The following is a 16,740-nucleotide window of genomic DNA, read 5'->3' as shown; positions in this document are numbered from 1 at the left end:
TCCACCAGCACCCGACCTCTACCACCGCCTCCACCAGCACCCGACCCATGCCACCGCTTCCACCAGCACCCGACCTCTACCACCGCCTCCACCAGCACCCGACCCCTGCCACCGCTTCCACTACCACCGCTTCTACTACCACCACCTCCACCAGCACCCGAACTGTGTCACCGTCTCCACCAGCACCCGACCCCTGCCACCGCCTCCACCAGCACCCGCCACTGCCGCCTCCTCCTTTGCTGGGTCCACCACTGCAAGCACTACCTCCACCACTGCCAACCAACACATTCACCAGACACATGACCGTGAATGCAGCACATTCACCAGACACATAACAGTGAATGCAGCCTACTCACCGGACACATGGTGGTGAATGCAGCCTATTCACCAGACACATGACCATGAATGCAGCACATTCACCAGACACATGACAGTGAATGTAGCTTATTCACCGGACACGTGGCGGTGAATGCAGCCTATTTACCAGACACATGACCGTGAATCCAGTCTATTCACCAGACACACAACGGTGAATGACATGACTATATATGTAATATGTACATGTAACACAATCCATTCATCTGGGGGAATGTTCAATCCCCCATACACAATGATGAAAGTTGTTTCTTACCTGATGCTGACTGCGCTGCCTCCTTCCTCCGGCTCTCTGTAAAGAAGGCAGGGCCATCACCTGGGGTTTTTCCTCCGGGGTTAGCAGACACGTTGCCACGACAGTTACCTATTGCACTTGTGAATAGATTGGTGTGTTCATCGCTGCTGGCTGGCTCGGAGCTGGAAGTGAATCCGCTGAGTGAAAGACCCGGAGAGCCACCAGAGCAATCAATCTGCAATGGTGTCTGAAGTCCTAGCGCCACAGATCCGGGAAGCTCGCTGCGCAGCCACTGCTCCTCTCTACCTATCAGTCCTGTGGAAGGGCCGCTGCAGGATAAGTGGCAGCGGTGTTTGTCTTTGTGTTTGTATCGCTCGTTATCTTTACCAAATCTGTAACGTTTTATAGATTCCACAACCGTCCGAGAAGATCCAGCCAAGGAATCCACGGAGAGCTGCTGCTGCTCGGATCGGTGCTCGCGGTGTTTGTGACGGTGACGGTGTTTGTGTTCCACCATCCAACCATAAGCCATGTCTGGTGGCACACTGGGGTATGTGCCCACAGGAAGGAGGGGGCCACGGCTGGTGGTTAGGAAGGCATCCTGTCGCAGGAGTTTGTGTTTCTTCTTGTGATATTTGGCCGGGTTCAGCAATAAATGCCCGGTGTGCATATATGAGGGGGGGTGCAGGGGCGTGGTAAAGGATGGGGAAGGTGGGGGAGGGTACAGGGTAGGGGGGTATCGTCCATAATAACTTAATCCAATGGGGGCGGCGGTAATGGGGGAAGGGGTGTAAGGCATGCTGTATGAAGGGTAGAAGCCGGTCCCGGACAGAGGAAACCCAACACCGTGCACGAATGGCACCTCGGCCACGGATTCCCGCAGCTTGGGTGGCCGCCCCCTCTTCTTTTTTAAATCTGGCTTCCGGATGTAGTGCAAAGGATCTAAAGGAAACGTGGAGTGGCTGTAAAAGCTGTTAAAGTTCAAGCGGAATATGGTGGGGAGCAGATCCCTAGTTATGAAATGGTGGCTCCTATGAGAAATGTGGATTTCACTGATTCGTGGTATCAGCTCCTCTAACTCAGCCAGGAAGTCGGGATCCTGGTGGGCGCGCAGCTGCGGGTGCTTCTTTTTACGTTTACGTCTTTTGAGTTTGTCGTACGTGAGATATTCGTGGCTCCTGTGCTTACATTTGTGCTTGTGTTTGTCTTTCAGCAGAGCCGGTGAAGTCTGAGGAGCTAGAAAGGAAACGTGGTCAAATGAGTGGCGTCTCCTCTTCTGTGCGCAGAACTTCTCGGCCCAGTCCGACGTGCTGTCTGTGCCGATGCCGCTGTCGCTGGGGATGGTCTCGTCACTGTGAGACTCGCTGATGGGAGAAGACGTGGCTTCTTTTAGAGAGGGGATTTCGTGGCAGGGGGAGTTTGGCAGGAGGGTTGGGGGTGAGAGCTGTCTGCAGTCCTTAGAAGCTTTCCTCATGGCGAGTGTCTGCAGGAAGGTTCCTTGTCTGGAGTGCGGGTGGAAGTATGGCACGGGGCTGGGCTCCACAAAACTGGCATCACTGCTCAACGGACTGTGGGCGCCACGAGGGGAGAGAGAACTAACTGGAGAAGGAAAGACCTCGGGTATGGGTGCCACGATCTGACCTAAGCCTGTGTGTGTCTCCGACTGACCCGGAGAGCTGCTTGGAGTTTTGGTGGCCGTGGCTTTGGGTTTGCGGCCTCTCCTCTTGCCCACGTAAATGGTGCCTTTCTTACTGACGTTTATTTGCTGACCTAATTTAGAAGTAAACGTGGCAGGGAGCGTAGACACCGGACCCTGCAGCTTGACTTGAGCCTTCCCTCTGGGTTCCGTGGCCCCGGAGAGGATCTGACTCAGCAGTTTCTTTCTTTTCATCGTTTTCATCTTATTAATCTTCCGAATAAAATTCTTCACCAGCTGCCCGTTACTTTTCTTACTGCCACAATCATCCACGTGTAGCCTGCTGCTCAACTGCTCATCATTCTGCTGCTTCTCACATTCACTTTGCTTGTGGTTATCGGTCACTAAAAAAGGTGCCACAGAAAGGACAGGTGGGGTTCTCAGTGGTACCGTGGAATCCCTCCTGGGTCTCCCCCTCTTCCTGGGGAAGGCCGGCATGGCATGATTGCTTTCCACGGACGGGATCTCTACCTCTGGTTGGAGGACGGGAGGCCCGGGCTCGTCTTTGGATTGCGATGAAGCTACTTTAAAAGCTGGGATTTTCAGGGCTCTTTTTGGTGGCCCCTCCAGAAGGGGCATTTCCTTACTTTTGGGTTTTCCTCGCTTGGGTTTGTCAGAATCCTCGGTGGATATAAAATCCCTGTACAGCTTAGGTTTGTGCGTGTCATTGGTGGCTCCATCACTGGAAACGTGGTCAGAAAGTGACAATTTCCCCAGCAGAGATTTATCACTGACAATAGGCCTAACCACCTCCGGTGACACCTTCGTGGGCTGGCTGCTTTTGTTGGCCACTTTAGTCCACCGTGGCTTTTTCCCTTTCCTTTTCTTACAATGTTTTGTGTTGGTGCCGCCATGTTGGATGTTATAAGTTGGCTTTTCTGAGAGGCTCCCGACCTTCAGCCATTGTTTTTTCCTAAGTAAACTGGCAAAGCTGACCACGGAGGGGTCTGAGCGGTGGCTCCCGGGCTCCACCCTCTGTGTGGGTTTTTTGTCAGGTGTAGGGGGTATGTGAACCCCGACATTTTCACTGGGGGTACTTTTCACCTCTTTGCTGGCTTTTTCATTTTGTAAGAAGTCTGAAGTGTTTTGAGGGGTTTTTGGAGTCCGGTTAGTGGGTAAAGTGTCCGATGTAACCGTGTCACGTGGCTCATCTATACATTCCAGCAGTGTTTTTGTGTCGGGATTGAAGTGCAATGATTGGGGACAATTCACATTTGTACTCCTGCAGGAGGATGTCAGAGACGTGGCTGGTGCTGGGGAAGGTAAGTTACCCTCCCCCACGGCACTGAATGGGGACACGGCTGCATCAGAGGCTCCGCCCTTCCGATAGTCCAATGAAGTGCAATAGACGGGGCAAAGCTTTTCCTGCATCTCCGTATCGGGGACACCTTTCTCCGAATTCTGATCCACGGGGACACAAGTCCTCTGCTGGCATTTATCCCCCTCTTTCCTGGCCTGGCGTCCATTACCTCTCTCTGAGGCCGGGCTGCTTAATCTGTCCTCGGAGGACCTGGAAGATTTAGGGGAGTCACCGGAAGCAACGGCTGCTCCTTCCAAGGGGGACAATGGCGGCTTTTTGGCTCTGATTTTGGAAGACTTGGAAGGGGGACAAGTGGCGAGGAGCTGGGCCAGCTTCTCTGTGACACTGGCGGCTGTGCCGAGTACTGGAAGCCGGTCCTTGGGGTCCCTGGTACTGAGCGGTGCCGGTACTGAGGGCTTACTGGGCTCAGCCCCTTCTGAGTGCAAAGGTAAAGAAATCTTTGCTGGGGGGATGGTCCCCTCCTCCGCACCAATCTGTAAACATTCCGTCTTCAGCCCGTTGTGACTCTCCGTGGATCTGACGGACAATCTGCACTCCTGGAAGAAAAAGATAAGGAGTGATCCCGAATATCCGTGTCACCCTTATACAATCTACACGTACAATCTGCTCGTACAATCTGCTCGTACAATCTGCACGTACAATCTGCTCGTACAATCAGGGGGCAGATATTCATCACACACGGGGCAGATATTCATCACACACGGGGCAGATGTTCGTCACACACGGGGCAGATGTTCGTCACACACGGGGCAGATGTTCGTCACACACGGGGCAGATGTTCGTCACACACGGGGCAGATACACACAGGAAGATATACAATGATCTGATTGGGTGTTTGCTCCTCCGGTAATATGAAGTCTTATAACACTGCTGCCTGAACTAGGTCAGTTGTTACCATAGAAACCACCAAAAGCTGCAACCAGATACCAACTAATGCGACCATCTCCTCACCACAACTAAAAATACTCAGTGTGTGCCCCAGCAATTCCCGGGGCCCGGGACCCCACTGTAACCCTGACTATATGGGACCCCTAATCTGTACTTTCTCCAATACATATCCTACAATGCCAGGACCCCATAACCAATCTTCAGAGCAATCTGACCCTAATACCCTGTATTATCCCCCTGCCCTCTTCTAGCTCAAGGCCTGGGGCATATCCATATCTGACTGACCTCAGCACACCACTTCCGCCCCCCTGGTCCTGTGGAATGTCCATAATAAACATCTGTGGGTGTGGTTAGGTAGTTTAGTAAAAGGGAGCTGGGCAGGGCTGACACCTCCTGTCCACTAACATTCTGTCTGCTGTCAGCCCACATGTAAGGGTAAATACCACAAAGGGAAGGGTTAACCCCTCTGTGCAGTTTTTATTGCTGTGTCTCTGTTTGGGGGACCAATCAGAGAAAATTCCAAATAGTAAAGTAGTCCCCAGAGTGAACTGGTTACAAAGGAGGGGAGGGGGGAGTAACAAATAATCAGCATGTGGGGATGACAGACAGGGGTCCCCACCCATCGGGCTTTACTTACTAACCAATCAGATTCATTTTCTGAGCTGTATTGGGTTCTGGTAATAAACCATAAACTGTATGGGTTTCCAGTTTTAAACGCTGAGCTATGTGGGGTAATAAACCCTGAGCTGTATGGGGTTCCGCTAATAAACCCTGAGCTGTGTGGGGTTCCGCTAATAAACCCTGAGCTGTATGGGGTTCTGGTAATAAACCCTGAGCTGTATGGGGTTCCGAGCTGTATGGGGTTCCGGTAATAAATCCTGAGCTGTATGGGGTTCCAGTAGTAAACCCTGAGCTGTATGAGGTTCCGGTAATAAACCCTGAGCTATATGGGGTCCAGTAATAAACCCTGAGCTGTATGGGGTTCCGCTAATAAACCCTGAGCTGTGTGGGGTTCCGCTAATAAACCCTGAGCTGTATGGGGTTCCGGTAATAAACCCTGAGCTGTATGGGGTTCCGGTAATAAACCCTGAGCTGTATGGGGTTCCGCTAATAAAGCCTAGCTGTATGGGGATCCTGTAGTAAACCCTGAGCTGCATGGGGTTCCAATAATACTGTATGAGGTTCCGGTAATAAACCCTGAGCTGTATGGGGTGTCCAGCATAAAACCCTGAACTGTATGAGGTTCCGGTAATAAATCCTGAGCTGTATGGGGCTCCGGTAGTAAACCCTGAGCTGTATGGGGTTCCGGTAATAAACCCTGACCTGTATGGGGTTCTGGTAAAAAACCCTGAGCTGTATGGGGTTCCGGTAAAAAACCCTGAGCTGTATGGGGTTCCGGTAGTAAACCCTAAGCTGTATGGGGTTCCAGGAATAAATCCTAAGCTGTATGGGGTTCTGGTAGTAAACCATGAGCTGTATGGGGTTCCGGTAATAAACCCTGAGCTGTATGGGGTTCCGGTAATAAACCCTGAGCTGTATGGGGTTCCGGTAATAAACCCTGAGCTGTATGGGGTTCTGGTAATAAACCCTGAGCTGCATGGGGTTCTGGTAGTAAACCCTGAGCTGTATGGGGTTCTGGTAATAATTCCTGAGCTGTATGGGGTTCTGGTAGTGAACCCTAAACTGTATGAGGTTCCGGTAATAAATCCTGAGCTGTATGGGGCTCCGGTAGTAAACCCTGAGCTGTATGAGGTTCCGGTAATAAACCCTGAGCTGTATGAGGTTCTAAACCCTGAGCTGTATGAGGTTCCGGTAATAAACCCTGAGCTGTATGAGGTTCCGGTAATAAACCCTGAGCTGTATGGGGTCCCGGTAGTAAACCCTAAGCTGTATGGGGTTTCGGTAATAAACCCTGAGCTGTGTGGGGTTCCGGTAAAAAAAAAACCTGAGCTGTATAAGGTAAAAAACCCTGAGATGTATGGGGTAAAAAACCCTGAGATGTATGGGGTAAAAACCCTGAGATGTGAGGGGGTCTGGTAAAAACTTTGAGCTGTATGGGGTGTCCAGCATGAAACCCTGAACTGTATGAGGTTCCGGTAAAAAACCCTGACCTGTATGAGGTTCTGCTAATAAACCCTGAGCTGTGTGGGGTTCCAGTAAAAAAACCCTGAGCTGTATAGGGTAAAAAACCCTGAGATGTATGGGGTAAAAAGCCCTGAGCTGTGAGGGGGTCTGGTAATAAACCCTGAGCTCTATGAGGTTCTGGTAATAAATCCTGAGCTGTATGGGGTTCTAGTAGTAAACCCTAAACTGTATGGGGTTCCGGTAATAAACCCTGAGCTGTACGAAGTTCGGGTAATTAACCCTGAGCTGTATAGGGTTCCAGTAATAAACCCTGAGCTGTATGGGGTTCTGGTAGTAAACCCAGAGCTGTATGGGGTTCCGGTAATAAACCCTGAGCTGTATGGGGTTCTGGTAATAAACCCTGAGCTGTATGAGGTTCCGGTAATAAATCCTGAGTTGTATGGGGTTCCGGTAGTAAACCCTAAACTGTATGGGGTTCTGGTAATAAACCCTGAGCTGTATGAGGTTCCGGTAATAAACCCTGAGCTGTATAGGGTAAAAAACCCTGAGATGTATGGGGTACAAAACCCTGAGCTGTGAGGGGGTCTGGTAAAAACCTTGAGCTGTATGGGGTGTCCAGCATAAAACCCTGAACAGTATGAGCTTCAAGTAATAAACCCTGAGCTGTATGGGGTTCTGGTAATAAACCCTGAGCTGTATGGGGTTCTGGTAATAAACCCTGAGCTCTACGAGGTTCCGGTAATAAATCCTGAGCTGTTTGGGGTTCCGGTAGTAAACCCTAAACTGTATGGGGTTCCGTTAATAAACCCTGAGCTGTATGAATTTCGGGTAATAAACCCTGAGCTGTATGGGGTTCTGGTAATAATTCCTGAGCTGTACGGGGTTCTGGTAGTAAACCCAGAGCTGTATGGGGTTCCGGTAATAAACCCTGAGCTGTATAGGGTTCCGGTAGTATACCCTAAACTGTATGGGGTTCTGGTAATAAAACCTGTGCTGTATGAGGTTCCGCTAATAGACCCTGAGCTGTATAGGGTTCCAGTAATAAACCCTGAGCTGTACGGGGATCCTGTAGTAAACCCTGAGCTGTATTGGGTTCTGGTAGTAAACCCTGAGCTGTATGGGGTTCCAATAATAAAGCCTGAGCTGTAAGGGGTTTTGGTAATAAACCTTGAGCTGTATGGGTTTCCAGTAATAAACTATGAGCTATGTAGGGTAATAAACCCTGAGCTTTATGGTGTTCCGGTAATAAACCCTGACCTGTATAGGGTAAAAAACCCTGAGCTGTATGGGGTAAAAAACCCTGAGCTGTATGGGGTAAAAAACCCTGAGCTGTATGGGGTAAAAAACCCTGAGCTGTGAGGGGTTCTGGTAAAAACCTTTAGCTGTATGCGGTGTCCAGCATAAAACCCTGAGCTGTAGAGGTTCCGGTAATAAACCCTGAGCTGTACGAGGTTCTGGTAATAAACCCTGAGCTGTATGGGGTTCCAGTAATAAACCCTGACCTGTATGGGGTTCCGGTAATAAACCCTGAGCTGTACGAGGTTCCGGTAATAAAACCCTGAGCTGTATGGGGTTCTGGTAATAAACCCTGAGCTGTGTGGGGTTCCGGTAATAAACCCTGAGCTGTACGAGGTTCCGGTAAAAAACCCTGAGCTGTTCAAACCACTGTTGTATATGGTTTTCTCCTTGTCACTTTGAACACTGAGGTCGTCAAGAATATGTTTGTACCCTGCTGACCCTAGTTTTGATAATTTTGTACTATCTCGTTTATTTTTTTTGTTGAAATACATGTACCTATTTTTGTGAAAATTCAATAAAAATATTGAAATACAAAAAACCCTGAGCTGTATGGGGTTCTGGTAATAAACCCTGAGCTGTATGAGGTTCCGGTAATAAACCATGAGCTGTATGAGGTTCCAGTAATAAACCCTGAGCTGTATGGGGTTCCGGTAATAAACCCTGAACTGTATGAGGTTCCGGTAATAAACCCTGAGCTGTATGGGGTTCTGGTAGTAAACCCTGAGCTGTATGGGGTTTCGGTAGTAAACCCTGAGCTGTATGGGGTTCCGGTACTAAACCCTGAGCTGTATGGTTTTCCAGTAGTAAACCCTGAGCTGTAAGGGGTTCCAGTAAAAAACCCTAAACTGTATGATGTTCCGGTAATAAACCCTGAGCTGTATGAGGTTCTGGTAATAAACCCTGAGCTGTATGGGGTTCCGGTAGTAAACCCTAAACTGTATGGGGTTCTGGTACTAAATCCTGAGCTGTAAGGGGTTCCAGTAAAAAACCCTAAACTGTATGATGTTCCGGTAATAAACCCTGAGCTGTATGAGGTTCCGGTAGTAAACCCTAAACTGTATGGGGTTCCGGTAATAAACCCTGAGCTGTATGGGGTTCCGGTAGTAAACCCTAAACTGTATGGGGTTCCTGTATGGGGTTCCGGTAGTAAACCCTAAACTGTATGGGGTTCCGGTAGTAAACCCTGAGCTGTATGAGGTTCCGGTAGTAAACCCTAAACTGTATGGGGTTCTGGTAATAAACCCTGAGCTGTATGAGGTTCCAGTAATAAACCCTGAGCTGTATGGGGTGTCTGGTATAAAACCCTGAGCCATAGGGGGTTCCAAAAATAAACCTTGAGTTGTTTGGGGTTCTGGTAAAAAAACCCTGAGCTGTATGGGGTTTAAGGAATTAACCCTGAGTTATGTGGGGTTCCTGAATAAACACTGAGCTGTTCGGGCTTTCGGTATTAACCCCTGAGCTATGTGGGGTTACCTGGGGTCTGGTAATATTCACTAAGTAATGTGGGGTCTGATATTAAACCCAGGGGTATACATAATTTGGTAATAAACCCTGAGGTTTGTGGAGTATAGGTAATAAACCCTGAGTTATGTGGGGCTTGGGTAATAAACCCTGAGTTATGTGGGGCTTGGGTAATAAACCCTGAGTTATATGGGGCTTGGGTAATAAACCCTGAGTTATATGGGGCTTGGGTAATAAACCCTGAGTTATATGGGGGGTTTGTGGGGTTTGGGTAATAAACCCTGAGGATTGTGGGGTTTGGGTAATAAACCCTGACTTATGTGGGGTTTGGGTAATAAACCCTGGGGTTTGTGGGGTTTGGGTAAAAATGTCAAATCTCAGGCCCCAGGCCTCATGTACAGACAGGATATAGAGAAGCTCTTACCCACCTCTTCACCGCCCTCCTCAGGCATCTTTCTGCTCCTGCGCCCCTGCTTCATGCTGGTTCTTATTGCCGGACGACACACATAGTTCTCCAGGTTCTTCGGGGGCTTCTTGGTCCTCTTAGCCTGCAGTGCAATGTTCACGCAGAGGCCTCCCTCAGAGAAGTCTTCTTGGCTGACAGAGAAGTGGTGCCTGGTGGGGGCGCTGTCTGCACTCTGCTCCTTACAGTCTGAGCTCGGCTCCTTCTTACTGCTGGCTGCACAGGGGGGGATAACTGGGCCTTCTGCATCACAACCCACCCCTAACATATTCCTATGGTCCATTCCAGACATCTGCGGGACACAAGGAGGTGGAGTCAGCCAGCAAGCTGATACCTCGTATATACCCCATCCCCTCCTCTGTATACTGTCACCTCGTATATACCCCATCCCCCCTCTGTATACTGATACCTCGTATATACCCAATCCCCCACTCCGTATAATGACACCCCATATATAGACCATCCCCTCCTCTGTATACTGTCACCCCGTATATACCCCATCCCCCCTCTGTATACTGATACCTCGTATATACCCCATCCCCCCTCTGTATACTGACACCTCGTATATACCCAATCCCCCACTCCGTATAATGACACCCCATATATACCCCATCCTCCCCCTCTGTATACTGACACCCCGTATAAACTCCATCCCCCGTATATATCCCACTTGTATACTCCTGGAGGTGGAGCATTGTATACTCCTGTGGGTGGAGCAATGTATACTCCTGTGGGTGGAGCAATGTATACTCCTGGGGGGTGGAGTCTTGTATACTCCTGGGGGTGGAGCATTGTATACTCCTGGGGGGTGGAGCAATGTATACTCCTGTGGGTGGAGCAATGTATACTCCTGGGGGATGGAGTCTTGTATACTCCTGGGGGTGGAGCATTGTATACTCCTGGAGGTGGAACCTTGTAAACTCCTGGGGATTGAGCCTTGTATAGTCCTGGGGGGTGGAGCAATGTATACTCATGGGGGGTGGGGCATTGTATACTCCTGGAGGGTGGAACCTTGTATACTCCTGGGGGGTGGGGCAGGGTGGAGCCTTGTATACTCCTGGGGGTGGAACAATATATACACCTGGGGTTGAGCATTGTATACTTCTGGGGGGTGGAGCATTGTATACTGGGGGGTGGAGCATTGTATACTCCTGGGGGGTGGAGCTATGTAATATTCCTGGGGGTAGGAACCATGTATACTCCTGGAGGTGGAGCCTTGTATACTCCTGGGGGTGGAGCCTTGTATACTCCTGGGGGTGGAGCAATGTATACTCCTGGGGGGTGGAGCAATGTATACTCATGGGGGTGGAGCCTTGAATACTCAAGGGGTGGAGCCTTGTATACTCTTGGGGGGTGGAGCATTGTACACTCCTGGGGGTGGAGCCTTGTATACTCCTGGGGGTGGAGCCTTGTATTCACCTGGGGGTGGAGCCTTGTATACTTGGGGGTGGAGCCTGGATACTCCTGGGGGTGGAGTCTTGTACTCTCCTGGGGGTGGGGTGTTGGGGTGATTGGCTGGAATCCACCTATGGACTGGGAGAAGCCAAATATAATTGTATGTAGCCTCTGATTGGACACAAATTGATGGGAGGGGTTGTACAAATGCCAGGCTCTGATTGGACAGTGAGGCTGGGGAGGACACTCCTCATACTTCCAGGGCCCTTAAGGAGGGGATAGGGGTGTGACCCTCTACATAACAGCCCTGAGGTAAAATAATATTCCAGGGTGCAGGGAGGCGGGGCCTAGCAGGCATTGTGTGAATTACCCCTCCTACTCAGCACTACAATGTCCCTGGGCAGCCTGCCACGGACCCCGCCCACTCAAACACCTCCCCCGCCCATTTACATCACCCCGGGAGTAGCCCCACCTTCCGGCGGGTCACTTACCGCTTTCCGCGTCTCTCCTCACATTCCGCGTCACCAGCACCGAGCGGAGCGGCCTCTTCCCGCCAGTGACGTCACTTTTGTTCGATCCCGCCCACTGCGACGGAGGAAGTCAGGCAGGAAGTGACTGGGCCGCCATCATGCTTCAGGGAAGAGAGACTGGCAACCTTGTCACGTGATCTCTTCCCAGCAGTCCCAGACTGCATAATTCCCCAATGTGACCTATACTGCCCCCACCAGCCATATTACCCCTATTGTGACCTATACTGCCCCCACCAGCCATTAAACCCCTATTGTGACCTATACTGCCCCCACCAGTCTTAATACCCCCATTGTGTCCTATACTGCCCCCACCAGCCATAATACCCCCGGGGTCGGTGTGATGTCTGCGTAGTTCTGTACTGACATTGTTATTTTTGTTCCTCCAGTTGGTTTTTGCCCCATCAGTGCTCCAAAGAGGGTTGTCTAGCACATCTTCCACTGCGGAGAGCCCCGCCCCCAGAGAAGTCTTCCGGACCAATGAAAGTGACCCGGTGAGTGAAGGATGGGATCGTCCCGCCCTCCTGTCAGTGTGCCGCCATTTGTCAGATTGTCATTGGTGGATTGGTTGGTGATGAGGCCACTATCGGATTCCTGATCACCTATCAATGTCATCTTACTTATTACCCCCTTTGTTTTATAAATTCTACCCCCTTATTTACCCCTGTTATTCTGTGTTAAGCCCCTATTGTCAACTTCTCGATATTTGCCCCCAGTATTTCATATCACCCCTCCCTCTTCTTATTAAACGTCCTTCCCCCCCCTACATTTTATTTCCTTTACCTTCTGTGATAACCCCTTGCCCCCCCTTATTATGGATCTCTCTTATTCTGTGATATATGTGGGGTGTTGGGGTGATGGTGAATTGACAGGTCTTTGTTCCCATGCAGGCCCAGCATTCGGAGGACCATGAGGCTCAGTTCTACTCCATCCCTTCCAGCCAGGTGAGGTCGGTGTTCCCCCATGGGCTGCCTCCACGCTTCCAGTCATTGGTGAGTCCTGGGGATGGTGGGTTGTCCCTCCTCTCCCCATTCCTCTGCTGCTCTGTAGTCACTTCACCCTCTGTCTTGCAGTGTAAGACCCTGAATGAGACGAGTTTGATGGTGCGCTGGCCGGCCATTGAACTCTTGGACTATCTGAGGAAGACGGACTTTTCCCAGCCTGCTGTGCGTTATGTCTTGTGTATCCTTCCACCGTGATCATTCATTTCCAGGGCTTTCTGGTATAAGTCGGTGAATCCGGTGACTGTCCTGACTATTCATTCTACAATGTTAAATATTGTTATATGTAGAGGATGGTATGCTCTGCCACCCGACCTTCTCACAGCTATATCCAGTCTGCATCCTTCTGGATGGATCCCCCCGACGCTGGTCGCACCCCCCCCCGACGCCGGTCGCACCCCCCCGACGCCGGTCGCACCCCCCGACGCTACCCATAATCCCCATCTTCCTTAACACTTGGCACTTTCAGATGGTAAACCTGGGACAGGGAAGAGTCTAATCCTGTGCCACATCTTACACTACTGCCACAGCCAGGGCTGGCTCATAGTGCACCTACCTGATGGTAAGTAGTCCTTTAGTACGGGGTTCATGTGGGGTGCAGCAGTGAAAGCTGTGATTTAAAGACCCTGATGTGCAATGAAGGTTCAGAATCATCCAATCAGAGGTGAGTTCCCCTCTACATGATTGGATTTTATGGAATGCTTACCCTTTCTTATGATGTGTATTCATTATGCAGTGCCTCCAGCAGAGGGCATCCCTGAGGGCCTTTGCCCGGGGTAATTGGTGGATAGTGGTAGTAAGGGGGCAGTAGTGGCTGGGGGTCACATGTGTAGTGTTGGAGTAACTGACTGTCTGTAGGGTGGGGGGAGGGAGTAATTTGGGGCTGGGGGTTACCCATGTGGGGTATTTGTGGGCAGTAATTTGGTTACATGTGGCCCCTGTCTTCTTTCAGCTCACTTTCTGGTAAAGAACTGCAAGGAGCTGATGATCTCATCGTACAATAAGGATCGCTATGACCAGCCATTGGAGGCATCGGCCTGGCTCAAACACTTCAAAGCTTCCAATGAACAATTCCTCTCACAGGTGACTGGGCTGGATGTGTACAAGGGGGCAATTGTCCCAGGGCCAGTACTATGTTACCCCCTCCAGTCTGCTGACAGAGATTGCAAAACGTGATCCCTATTTACTGCATTTTGTCTGTAGGAAACCCATATCTGATTCCCAATGGGGTGTCGGGGGTCCCTGTGCTGCTCGGATTTGCCCCCAGTGGCCCCTTCATACACTTCTGTTGATGTTCTTTGTCTCTTTGATTTTTAGATTTTGACCCAGCAGCGTTACGTGTGGAGCAGGCGAGAGGCAACGGAGGAAGGGACACCGCTGAGTGTTGTGGTAGATCAGGTAAGAAGATTCATGAATATGAGATCCTGGGGGGTATAATGAGCACACGGAGGTACTGGGGACCCCAGAATATAGGACCCTCATACACAGAGATGGCTGCATGTCCAAACAATGGGCCCAAAGACTGAATAATCTGATTGTAACATGTGGACCCCTCTAGTGGGCTGTGACTTGGGGGAGTGGTCACATTCATCGAAATGTCGTGTAGGTGGATGGTCCCCTTTGTGGGGGCCGGGGTCCCACTAATAGGCTGTGGTGTGGAGTATCAGCCCCCTTTAATGTGTGCTAATAAAGGCTCTTTGTAGGGGGCTGTGACGTGGTTGGGGTGTAATGTTGGTCCCTTTAGGATGTGATGTTGGGGCTGTTATGTTGTTGGGTCGTGTGATCTGGGTTTTGTCCTCAGGGAGGTGATGTTGCTGTCTGGTTGTATATAATGGTGGCTTGTTGCCCCTCAGGGTCTGGCCAGGGTGAAGATAACCAGTGATGTAGTTAGGGTGTAATGTTGTTGGTCCCCATTTGAGTGTAATGTAGGGGTTGTGATGTGGGTGGGGCTGTTATGTTGTTGGTCCCCTTTAGGGTGTGATGTGGGTGGGGCTGTTATGTTGTTGGTCCCCTTTAGGGTATGATGTGGGTGGGGCTGTTATGTCGTTGGTCTCTCTTAGGGGGGTGTGACGTCATTGGGGGTGTAACGTCATTGGGGGTGTGATGTGGGGGTCTTCCTCAGGGCAGTTACATTGCTGTCTGGTTGTACATAATGGAGTGTTGTTGCCCCACAGGGTCTCACCAGGGTGAAGACGGCCAGTGACGTAGTCGGGGTGGTGCTGAAGGAGCTGAAGAGACAGAGTGGGGGACACGCCTTCCGAATGCTGGTGTCTATGGACGGGGCAAACAGTCTGTGGGGTAAAAGCAGCCTGAGGAAGGAGGACAAGAGCGATGTAAGTGTCTGCAGACCCGGTTCTTGCCCCCCCATACTCCCCCCACATACATAATAATACTCGGTCCCCTTCCTAGATGTTACCTGAAGATCTGACACTCGTCCACAACTTCCGAAAGATGGTGAAGAATGATTGGGTAAGATGATCTTACAGGGTTCTGCTTCCATCCAATCAGGGGCCAATGCCTGGTCACGTGACATAAGCATAATCTGGTATGTGGGGATGATATGGTCTGTGTCTATCTCGCTGTGTTTCTCCCCACAGACGGGGGGCGCTGTTGTCTTAAGTGTCAGCCAGACCGGCTCATTGTTCCAACCAAAATCTTCATATTTGCCACGCGCGCTTCTTGGGAAGGTAAGAGATGCCCCTAGGCAGCCTTTCTCCTCTCCTCTAGGTCTTAGGGAGCCCCGGCCATTATTATTATTATATCCACAGCTCACATTAGTGTGATGGCCAGTGGGATAAATGCCCCTTACATAAAGATAAAGTGATCATTTTATACTGACAAACTACCTGTGGTGGATCCCTGGCTGAGAAACATTGTAGCAGATAAATGTATAGAATATTATTGGCCTGAATGGCACCACCAACCATCCCACCACTAGAGGTCGCTATGCAGCAATAGATGGCTGATCCCATCAATTAGGATGTCAGGCTGGAGGATCCCTTTATGTAGCCTGAAAGGGGAGGGCAATGGCAGCACAGACTGATGGGAGAGATGATCATCCATCAAACAGGAAGTGGGGGGAGCTCTGGATACTTGCTGCAGCTTCTAAAGCTTCTTATATTACAAGGAATACATGGAATTGTGGCTCTTCCCTGCCCTGCCAGCAGGGGGTCCCTGTTCAAATGTGGGGGAAATCTAAGCCTGGGTATCTATTGTGTGATTGGTTATTGCGCCATCCTGTGGTAGTCACTGAGAACCAGTTACAGGTTGATGAAGTGTTTTGGTAGTGGTGGGTGTAGGGGGGGGCCCGGGGTGGGGGCCCTGGCAGGATATTGCACTGTGATTGGCTGTGTCCCCAGTCTTTTCCTGCCTCAATAGTCTCATATTTCAGGAGGGCTTTGATTCCCTGGACCCATTCATCCCCATTCAAGTAACAAAATACAGCCAGAAGGAGTTTGAGAGCTGCTACCGGTATTACGTGGAAAGGAAATGGATCCAGCATGCGCAAGGTGAAGTCCATGTGTAATTAATAGATGTCTGTGTCAGACTCCCCCCCCCCAGGTGAATAATCTGTGAATGTTTTCATATTGCAGCGCGGACGGATCAGGGGAAGATGGAGTTAATGTTTCTCTCTAACTTCAACCCGCGAGAGATGGAGAAGATTTGCGCTTTCCTGTGACGCGTTTCCTGACCAGAAGATTGTTACCCCATCTGCAGGGGGCGCTGAATGTCAGCAGTCTGTCCTTATTGGAAGTGGTGCCCCCCCATGTGACCTCCAGAACTTTGTGGACTGTACCTCATATTTGGGAACCGAGGGGGGGGGGGGTACTGACTCTGCTTTATATTAATAAAGTTTGTTTTCTATAAAATGACCCCAGTGTGAGTATTGCAGGGGACACCCCCCTAAATACCCCCCCTTCATTCCTGACCACCTTCCTTAATACCCCCCCTTCATTCCTGACCACCTTCCTTAATACCCCCCCCCCTTCATTCC

At 50.4% G+C, this 16,740-nt stretch overlaps 2 protein-coding genes across 2 annotated transcripts in view; one reads left to right on the top strand and one right to left on the bottom strand.

The window, feature by feature from the left end:
• Positions 1–11,858, bottom strand: part of ASH1L (ASH1 like histone lysine methyltransferase) — a gene marked incomplete in the record, with an annotated part of 35,058 nt that extends 23,200 nt beyond the window's left edge. The window contains 3 exon segments of the mRNA XM_072428827.1: positions 632–4,163; positions 9,789–10,115; positions 11,710–11,858. Coding sequence (XP_072284928.1) covers positions 632–4,163; positions 9,789–10,115 — 3,859 coding nt within the window.
• DAP3 (death associated protein 3) lies at positions 11,609–16,615 on the top strand. Its single transcript, XM_072428641.1, has 12 exons — positions 11,609–11,788; positions 12,135–12,239; positions 12,636–12,737; positions 12,819–12,927; positions 13,216–13,308; positions 13,699–13,829; positions 14,064–14,144; positions 14,921–15,079; positions 15,156–15,215; positions 15,344–15,433; positions 16,138–16,255; positions 16,340–16,615. The coding sequence occupies exons 1-12, from the start codon at positions 11,609–11,611 to the stop codon at positions 16,423–16,425; spliced, it is 1,314 nt and encodes a 437-aa protein (XP_072284742.1). The 3' UTR covers positions 16,426–16,615.
• Positions 16,616–16,740: the final 125 nt, after the last annotated feature.

The sequence above is a fragment of the Pyxicephalus adspersus genome, chromosome 12 (assembly GCF_032062135.1).
Source record: "Pyxicephalus adspersus chromosome 12, UCB_Pads_2.0, whole genome shotgun sequence".
Lineage (NCBI taxonomy): Eukaryota > Metazoa > Chordata > Amphibia > Anura > Pyxicephalidae > Pyxicephalus > Pyxicephalus adspersus.
This window is presented reverse-complemented; position numbering and strand designations above follow the sequence as displayed.